Source organism: Echinops telfairi, unplaced genomic scaffold (assembly GCF_000313985.2).
Source record: "Echinops telfairi isolate 266 unplaced genomic scaffold, ASM31398v2 ScPeMD7_655;HRSCAF=1070, whole genome shotgun sequence".
NCBI classification, from domain to species: domain Eukaryota; kingdom Metazoa; phylum Chordata; class Mammalia; order Afrosoricida; family Tenrecidae; genus Echinops; species Echinops telfairi.
In genome coordinates this window covers 23,105,679-23,116,203 of record NW_022104553.1, presented here as the reverse complement: position 1 = coordinate 23,116,203, position 10,525 = coordinate 23,105,679, and the positions used below count along the sequence as shown (strand labels likewise).

Here is a 10,525-nt window from a genome sequence, read left to right as displayed (position 1 = left end):
AGGGTGAGTCAGACTAATGGTCTAGCCACTACAGATGGCCAATGTCAAGGAAAATAACCTCTGACCTACTTTTGCCGAGAGTCACTCTTAAGCAGCTAAGTTTGGTACATATTTTGGGGAGACAACTTAAGAGAATTCCTTCTGTTCCCCACATTCCCCCTTTCTCACGCTTCCCCCTCCTGGGCCATCCCCCTGCCCTCATGATTTCACTACTCCCCCTACTGTTCCTGAGGGGTTTATCTTTCCTGAACTCCATGTGTTGAGAGCTCTTATCTGTACCAATGTGTGATCTCCGGTCTAGCCAGGTTTGTAAGGTAGAACTGGGTCATGGTAGTGGGGAGGAGGAAGTATTCAGGAACTAGAGGAATGATGTGTGATTCGCTGGTGCTACACTACACCTTGGTTGAATCATCCCTTCCTTATAACCCTTCTGTGGGGGGATATCCAATTGTCTACAGATGAGCTTTGGGTCTCCACTCCAACCCATCTCGTTCACTTTGACATAGTTTTTTGTTTGGGATCTTTTGATACCTGATACCTGATCCTATAGACACCTCATGATCACACAGGCTGGTGTGCTTCTTCCATGTGATCTTATTTGCTTTCCTGCTAAATGGCCACTTGTTTGACTTCAAGCCTTTAAGATCTCAGATGCTCTATCTTTTGATAACCGGGCACTGTCCGCTCTCTTCACCACATTAGCTTATGCACCCATTTTGTCTTCAGCGATCATGTCAGGAAGGTGAGTATCAAAGAGTGCCAGGTTATCAGAACAATGAGTTCTTGTGTTAAGGGAGGACTTGAGTAGAGGCCCAAAGTCCATCTGCTATCCATTAAGCAATTTTTTTATCAGAGGAAGAAAGAAACACTTCCGTTTCACTCTCTAGAGCTAAACCATGGTCACCATTGTTGTTGCACTCCCATGAAATAGAAGCTGACAATAGATTGGTTTTCTGTTCTGGGATGTGACTAGAAACAGACTGTTCCCTTGGATCCACTTCACTACACCCAAGGATTGAGAGGCCTCATTTTTCCTTCTGGGGAAAAAAAAAAATCCATCCTCATACTTTTACCTACCTGGTTTCACCAAAGTCTCCCACACCACAGTCCCAAGTTTTTTGCTAGCAATTTCCAGTTGAATTGGTTCCATCATCTGCCCGGTATAGATTTTAGAGAAAGGCTGGATCTCTCCAGGGCTCCTGTAGGACAATTTCAACTCCTAAAGAAAACATGCCATGTATCTTGAATCAATGGAGGGTAGGAAAGACTAGTTTCCTAGAATGAACAAGCCAATGGGACTGAACCCCTTTCTTCTGCATGGTTGTTTAAAAACTACATAGACAAACAGAGGTCAACATTCTTTTACACTCACAGTCTGAGGGTACACAATTATCCCATGGAAGGGAGACTAGCTATTGATTTAATGCAAGCTCTTACATTCTTGAGGTCCTTCATTAATGCCAGCAGATCATCGTCTGAGACAGTATGGAGGGAGGAGAGTCTGGTCAATGGAACCTCATCAGTCTTCATTGAATCTAACTGGAAACAGTCATTTCACATCACTCTACGCTGTACCAGACTCCCTACATGGGCATGGGCAAATCGGCACTAACTTCCTGATCAGGACAGAATGAAGAAAAGCTCCGCTGATGGAAGTCTAGTGCCTTTTGTTTACAAGTCTCACAGTCCTTGAAAAATAACGATTTTCTTGTCATTGGCAGATGTGAAATCATTGATTCTAAGTCTTTCAGTTGGAAGATGATTTTGAGGAGAATTCTCCTCGATGGAGATTCTTCATCAACTCTGGTTACAATTTTCTCTTTCATTTCTCCACTCACACGGGAACACATCGTGTTCTATTCATCTCTAAATCACCAATGGTTATATTAAGTCCTGCAACAGCCAATGATGTATCATGCTTAGAGGACAACCTAAGGTTTCTATCGAATCTTTCACGATAGAGCTGTCAATTTGATCCTACATAGAGAATTCTTCCAAGATCATGCTGGTGAAGGCAGGTCTTTTTTTTACTAGTTAAGCTAAACTATTTCCTGGTTTCAGGGGGAATGTCAGGGAATAGTTCGGTGAAAGTTTAAAGATCCCAGGCCATTCGTTCCACTGCTTCATCCCATTTCCACAGCTCTGGGAGGTCTGGGATAAATTTTAATATTCTGTTCCTCATTTTCCCCTCGTTGATCAGGATTCATCTATAGAGCCTGTGATCAAAATGTTCATGAATGGTAGACAGTCATCATCAAATTGCTCTGGTTTCATGGCAAGGGAGGTCCTTGTTTCTGGAGACACCACACATTCCATTTCTACCTTCCAATCCTCACTTCCCTTTTGAAAATTTTTGCTGTTGCTCTAGGCAAATAGAGACCAGTTACTGAGCTTTGGATGATCCGCCAAGCTTTTAAAGGAAATTGGGAATTATAAAATGACCAAGAACACACATTTAATTGTATTCTTATATTGTTGCATACTTATATTTTTAAAAAACAACACTATTTTGATATTTGCCATTGGTTTAACAACTTAACGTCTGTGTGATTTTAAGGACAATCATTTGGGTACTATAGCTTTCGTGTCCAAAAGGAAAAATTATACTGTCATAATCCTGTTGATTTTGCCAGCCGTGGTTTTCCTCTATGGCTTCCTTGACTCCACAATGGGAGAAAGGGAGGAATACATTGATCCTCAGTCACTTTCCATGAAAAAGCTTTCAACTGATTGGGATGATTTTTTTCAATACAAATGAAATAACAAGTAAAATTTGACATCAGTGATATAGAAGGTTGGTTTTTCCCAAGATTCTACCATTTGTTTTTGGTGAAACATGCTGAATTAAATTCAGATTTTACTGACCTTGGGGATTATTTCCAGGTGTGCACATCCAGACACAATATAACGGGAACCAAAGTTCAAGGGTTCCACTGGGGGAGAGGTCTGCAGACGCACACCACGGAACCGGGCTTCTTCTTCATCTATTGCCTAAGATGAAAAGACAGAAATGAGAAAAGTCAATAAGCAAACAAGGTGGACTACATCATATTTTTGAGTAGAATGTATAAGATGATTCAAGTGTGTGGTAGTCACCTAATCTGGTGTCAATTTAAGGATTAAGAGTGTAGGGGTGGAGCCTAGGCTGTCAATCAGGAGACAGCCAATGAGACTTCTGTGTGGGCATGGCCTTCTCCTGAGAATTCTGGGAAATCTGGTACTTCCTCCTTGGAAGTGGAAGACGCCTTTCTCTCTCTGCTACTCCCTGAGAGACATTGCAGAAGACAAGCTATGTGGACGCAACCAGACCTCAGAAGCCGGAGAAGCCACAGAGAGACCCCTGCCAGCGCTGAGATACTTACAATACCACCAGACCCAAAGACTTTCCACCCACTGGCTTGTGATCATCCTGCATTTGGCTTCATTGTGTGTGTTTCCCGAGTCTGAAGAGGACTTTATAGATTGGTATAGGACATATGGGCTAAGATCAGCCTTATGACCTTGGACTGGACTGAGTTGGGGTGTTTTCTCAATGTTCAATTCCTGTTTTATATAAACCTCTCCTTTATATATATATGTGTGAATTTGTTTCTCTAGTCTACCCAGACTAACACAAAGTGTGTATGTGTTTAATGATTCATTTTTAATATAGTGATAAAACATTTTTTTCTGGATCTTATTCCTCTGAAAAAATCCCCCAAAATATCCTCTCCCTTTCTCCAGGCTTGGAGAGTCAGAGAAGGGAAGATCAATTTTCAATAGGGCGGTATTTCTGTCCTCGGTGCTCGCCCATGACAAAATGATAAACACACATTTGAGACATGATGGTGGGTGAGTTATTCTTCTCTCAATTAAAACTGACCCTGGCCTTTCTGGATCACTAGGGGGTTGGGAAGGCCAATGGGATCGTCTGCAGACAGAATTCTCATCTTCTTATAACACAAACAATCATTTAGCCTTACCTGCCTCAGCGCAGGATCACTGGGGACAAGGTACACATGGAATTTACTGCCCTTCGGATGAGAGTGATAATAGATCAGTGTGGTGGAAGTGATGGGAATGGAGAGGCGGGTTCCACTGGCGATCCTGAGCAAGATTCCCATCAGAGAGAAGCTGGGGTTCTCTAGAACAGCGTAGAAAGGCTCCACCCTGGTTGGCTGCTCCAGGACCATCCCTTCATACTTAAAATGGGCAACTTGGAACCAGGAGGGATCGACCCCACCTTCTGTAGGAGAACCACAGTGAGAGTTGAGCAAAATGCTGGCCAGGAATTCCTACCATTTCCTCTCTGCCCTCATTACCTTGCAGGGAGACAAAGTGGGGGAGGTGGATTTTGGCGATGGCCTCCTTGGGCTCTACCATGATCTCGAACAAGGGGCCTGCGGCCATCCACTGCTCATCCTCCTGCAGGTCCAGGTCCAGGTGCTGACTCCAAGACTCAAACGAGAGTTCCACCATCGCCTTCTGCCTGACATCAAAGCCCAGTCCTGTGGCTGGCCACACATACCAGCCTGCTCTGGGAAAGCAGATGCTGAAAGAGCCAGAAGCAATCATCACACAGTGTGTTAGTCTGGGTACTTTAGAGAAACAAATCCACAGAAATTCATGTATAAGAGTTTTATATAAAGGGTAAGTGCGCATTAAGAAAATATCCCAACCCAGTGCTGCCCAAGCCCACAAGTCCAACATTAACCCATTATCCCATATGTCCAATCCACAAAGTCCTCCTCCATCACACAAAACAGGCACAATGATGCTGACTGCAGGAGGAAAGCCAAGTCAGTGAATGTGTAAACATCTCAGGGCTGGCAGGGTCTCCACACAGCTGTTCCAGCACCCAGGGCTGCATCGGGGTAGGTCCATGTGGCTTCTCCTCAGGGATGTCTTGCAGGAAGTGAGCCTTACCAGCTAAAGCAGTGAACTGGCTAAGGCAGCTGCACCCTGGTGGGACCATCAGAAAGCAAGAGACCCGAGAACAAGAAAGGCGAGGCTCACCGAGCCATTTATCCCTCCACCCTTCAATTAATCCCACATGTGCTTATCGACCAGGCTGGCACAATAAACTAACTAACTCAGGATTGTTTTCTAATGACCCCACCACCTATATTAAGGCGTTCCTATGCCTCACCCAGGAGTATGACCTAACCTGGCATGATCTTGATCTAGTCCTCACCTCTACCCTTCCCCGTGATGAGTGGGAGCGGGTCTTTACAGCTGCCCAGCAGCATGCAGACCAGGTCCACCTCACGTGGATATTGTGGGCTGTGCTGGAGAATCAGAGTCTTAGAGGGTACCGTGCTTAAGCTCTTGTCAGAGAACTGACAAGTCAGCAGTTCAAACCCACCAGCATCCCTGCAAGAGAAAGAGATGGAGCCATGGCACCCTGATAGGACGGTTCTACTCTGCCCTATCTGGTTGCCATCAATCAGACTGGATTCAGCTGCTATTGGCTATTTCTAGAGAATCATGAACTCACAGAAACAAAGAACCGGTAGGAGTTGCCAGGACACAGTTGATTTGCATGAGAGCAGAAGGCTGAGTGGCTAGGTGAGAGCAGAAGGCTGCATGGGCAGTAGATGAAAAAAGAGAGATTTCATCTAGCTTGTAACCTAGTCTCAGGGACCAGAGAGAGAGCAAGCTAAGCTGAAATACACGTGTCGTGCAGACTCTTCAGCCTACAACTGCTTCCGGATCACCAGGCCTCGGGTGACCAGGAGTGTTTCAACTCTCAGGAGAGCCAGAGATAATAAGTCTGATAGAACACGGGTGGTTAACATCAGAGAGAGGAATTGACACGGAAGTCTGAGGACAAGGAGTGGAACTGTAACGAGGTGAGCCCTTGATCCTCTTTTGCCTGGGAACTGGTTTCCTGCTTGTGGTAGTTAACATAATCTCCTGTCAACTTGTGAAGGCGTGGGGTTTAGCCTGCCAATCAGGTCGCAGCTTGATGACCTCATTTGGAGGTGCCATGGAGATAAATGCTGACTGGCGGCCAGATACACATAGACTCCTTGCAAGACATTCCCGTTGACAAGCCACATGGAGCTATGCTGATGGCGGCCAAAGTCTTCGGGCTGGAGGAACCACTTGGAGACCGAAGCCAGTGCTGAGATGCTTCCACTGCTACTGGATCCACAAGACTTCCCACCCACTGCCCACTGGCCTGTGATCTTCCTGTACTTAGCATCATTGCATGTGTTGCATGAGTCTGAAGAAGACTGGTATCAGACATATGGGCTAATATCAGGCTGGTATCAGACATATGAGCTAATATCATACTTGTGGACTTATTCTGGACTGGGCTGGGATGTTTTCTTAATGTACAATTGTTCTTTGATATAAAGTTCTCTCTTACGCACCTGTGAGTGTCTCTGGATTTGTTTCTCTAGTCAACTAACTAGACTAACACAATGCTGCTCTTTGCTACCGAGTGAGTGGTGAAGGTGGGTGCCTCAGCTATCGAGTGCTTCTGTTACAGAAACACCACAAGTAGGTGACTTTAACAAACAGACATTTATTCTCTCACAATTGGGGGATGGAAAGTCCAAATTCAGGCACCCACACAAGGAGAAGGCTTTCCCTTCAGCCATCTTCAGGAGGCGGGACACCTCTCTTCTTCATCCTTGCTTTCTTGCTCTTCTTCTATCTCAAAAGGGATGGATCACCCTACAGGTGAGCGTAATGGTGGAACAGGAGGAAGGTAAAACAGATAAACGATTTAGGAAGCAAAGCTATGGATAGAGGTATAAGCACAGGTGTGTACCTAGATAAAGCTACTAATTCAGAAAATAGAGCTATTGGACTATGGGCATATATTAATGTATGGCAACACATTGAAGAAGTGGATGGACTTCGGGCCTCTGCTCAAGCCCTGCCTCAACCCAAGAACACTTTGCCCTAACAACCTGGCATTCTGTGATGCTCTCCCTCCCAGCACGATTGCTGAAGACAAAATGGATGCATGAGCAAATGTAGCGAAGAAAGCAGATGGTGCCCAGCTATCAAAAGATATAGTGTCTGGGTCTTAAAGGTCTTAAAGGCTTGAAGTTAAACAAGCAGCCATTTAGCAACAAGCCCACATGTGCCATCCAGCCTGTGCAATCATGAAGTGTCGATGGGATTGGGTAACAGGCATCAGAAGACTCAAAACCAACAAATAAAAAACATATTGTTGAGAATGAGGGGGGTTGGAGCAGAGACCCCAAACCCATCTGTAGACAATAGGATGCCTCACAGGAGGATCAGAAGGAAGGAATGAGTCAACCAGGGCACTGTATAGCATCAATGAAACACACAATATTCCTTTGGTTCTTTGATGCTCTACCTCAGCCCCCACTATCATGACCCCGGTTCTGCCTTTCAGGTCTGGCTATACTGGAGCACATTCACTGGTCCAGACACGAGCTCATGACACACGGAATCCAGGTCAGATAAACCTCTCAGGAACAGAGATGGGAGTATTCATACCAGGAAGATAGGGGAAGGGTAGGGAGAGAGGGGAGGAAGAGGAGACCAATTGCAATGATCAACACATAACCCCCCACCCCCCAGGGGGATGAACAACAGAAAAGTGGGTGAAGGGAGACAACGGTCAGTGAAAGATATGAAAACAATAATAATATATAATTTATCAAGGAGTCACGAGTAGGGGGGAGGGGGAGGGAGGGAAAAAGAGGAACTGATTCCAAGGGCTCAAATAGAAAGTAAATGCTTAGAAAATGATGATGGCAACATATGTACAAATATGTTTGATACAATTGATGTTTGGAATATTATAAAAGCTATAAGAGCCCCCAATAAAATGATTTTAAAATAATAATCATAATTAATAATTTATCAAGGAGTCATGAGGGGAGAGGGTCGGAGGGAGGGAAAAATAGGAGCTGATACCAAAGGCTCAAATAGACAGTAAATGTTTAGAAAATGATGATGGCAACATATGTGCAAACATGGTTGATGCAATTGATGTATGGATTTTTATAAGAGCTCTAAGCTCCCAATAAAATGATCTTAAAAAAAATAACGTAGATTCCCCCTACACAAATACTGCCTCATTAATGGGAAACAGAGGACCGGGAAGAGTGTGCATGTGGACGGATTCTCTCTGCTCATGATTAAGAAGGCTAGAAGGCCAGGGTTCTGAGTAGAGGGAGGCCTTCACAGGTGTGAGTTGTAGAAGAGTCCCAGTCACATTCTCATAATTAAAAATCACCCCCACAGTACCCTCCCATCATAGTGCTACCAGCATGTCACCTCTTACAAGCACGTGGCTCATCACCATTCGGCCAGAGGTCTTTATCTATATCTAGGAACACACATGTTTCTTTCGCTCTCCCTACCCAAGGGGCAGTTGACTCCCCTCTGCCTGACCTCAGTACTAATATTGGGATTCTTTCTCCCCCAATGAGCTCAGGAACCTCTAAGGTTGAGATACTGCCCACCGTGTTACATGTGTAATTAATGAGGGCTGCATATCCTGAGGCTATATAAGCCTGTAAAAGAATATATTAGCGCTCTCTTGCTCTCGCTCTTGCTCTCGCTCGCTCTCTCCCTCCCTGGTTTTTGCTGCCATGAAAGAGGTGAGCCCTTGCTTGCCTTGTCTGATGGCTTTTTAATTCACCCTTCAATTACACAACCACCCCTTAGGACCTAGCTGGTTGTGGGCAAGCTCCCACACTCATTAACATAGCAAAAATATATTTTAAAACACTAATCCCAGATGGAATTAATGTTTACAGCACATATTTCCAGGGACACAAATTCGTAACACTGGGGTTTGCACACCACGCCCCTTTCAGGATGCAGTTTGCCTCACATTTGCATATGCTGAAATCAAAATACCAACTCAACAGGATAGGAACCTACAACATTTCAGTTCTCTTGAGTGATGAACCGTGTCCTATCCTTGATATTAGAATTGTACTTCTACAATCGCCATATTCTATTCTTACCTGTATATGTTTGGGCTTTGATCAATCATCTTGATATCCACCTTTCCTTCTGGTCCCTGAAACCGAAGAGAACTGCAATCTGTTTTAAGACCCAAAAAAAAGGGGGTGGGGGGTGGGATGAGGAGCTGATATTAAGAGTTTAAGCAGAAAGCAAACGTTTTGAGAATGATGATGGCAACAAATGTACAAATGTGCTTGACACAATGGATGGATGGATGGATTGTGATAAGAATTGTAGGAGCCCCCAATAAAATGATTTTTTTTAAAGGTGGGGGGAGATGAGGAAAATATTGGTTGTTCTCTACTAAACAAATATTTCTGATTAAAAAATAAAACAAAACATATGGTGCATAGAAGAAGTAGACGGATGGAAAGCACAGAGTCTGAAGGAGTCCTGGATGTTGAATATCATACATGCTATTAAGAATATAGTTTTTAGAGAAAACTGTATGTAGCCAAAACATAGGATTGTGGTTTTTCCATCTAGGCAAAGAAAGGCACAAATGTATACTCCTCATATTTCACAGTGTTTCCTAGGAACCCAAGTTTGGGTTTGGTGATGGGAACCATTTCCCTAAGACTGAAACCAAATGCAGCTAAATTTTTACAGTTCCAAGTAGCAGGTATTATCTTCTGTTGTCTTGTAATATTTGACCAAAAAAGAAGCAGCACAAAAGCCAATAAGGCAGAAGAATATATGTTCCTCTGCTGCCTTTCCAAATGACCCAAGACCCTGCCTGGATCCCCAGGGGGAAGCGGATTATCTCAGGACCCTCCACATCTGCTCTGCTGGGTTCCATCCCCACTGCTCAGCTTCCGGGACGATGACTGATTACACGCAGTGAATATTTAGACGCTGTATGATGAAAGTCCCCAATATACTGTCCTTTGATGACATCAGTTTACAAAGGATTGTACATCATGGTCCTGCGTGTTTGGAGGGCAAGGATGGTTTGAGGGCAGAATGAAAAGTCTCAATAATGTAAAAAAAGTTTCTCAACATCTCTAAGTTTGTTTTCTCCTATGCACAATGGAGAAAAAGACGCTCTCTGACCCTCACAGAGTTAATGTGAAGTTCAGTTCCCATATCCAGGAACCTAAAGAACTATGTGCATTCAATGTCATCCATCAATGTTAACACAAACGAACTTACTCCCATGATCAGAGAGTTGATCCACAAAGGAGCTGGCTGGGACATCAGTCCTGGCATCTCACATGACCTTCAAACCACTCAATGCCCTGTGGGGTCATTTCCAAACCATAGCACTTAGAGGTGGGGCATGCCATTAGAAGATCTGGAAGTGTGAGGCCTGGGTGATGTTTTGTTTTGGGTTTTTTTGTTTTTTTGTTTTGTTTTGTTTTGGTATAACAAGGTCTTTATTTATTTAAACATTTTATGGAGAGCTCTTACAACTCTTGTAACAATCCATGCATCAATTGTATCAAGCACATTTGTACATATGTTGCCATTATTAGTTTCTAGACATCTCTTTTCTTTTTTTTTCTTTTCTCTTTTTTAACATTTTATTAGGGGCTCATACAACTGTTATCGCAATCCATACACACATCAATTG

The 10,525-nt window shown here is 43.9% G+C and overlaps 1 protein-coding gene across 1 annotated transcript in view; it reads right to left on the bottom strand.

The window, feature by feature from the left end:
• The window catches only part of CARD8 (caspase recruitment domain family member 8), a 25,055-nt gene that overhangs the window by 12,949 nt on the left and 1,581 nt on the right, over nt 1-10,525 (bottom strand). The window contains 5 exon segments of the mRNA XM_045292648.1: nt 1,078-1,219; nt 2,866-2,991; nt 3,963-4,225; nt 4,302-4,531; nt 8,952-9,030. Of these exon segments, the coding sequence (XP_045148583.1) occupies nt 1,078-1,219; nt 2,866-2,991; nt 3,963-4,225; nt 4,302-4,531; nt 8,952-9,030 (840 nt within the window).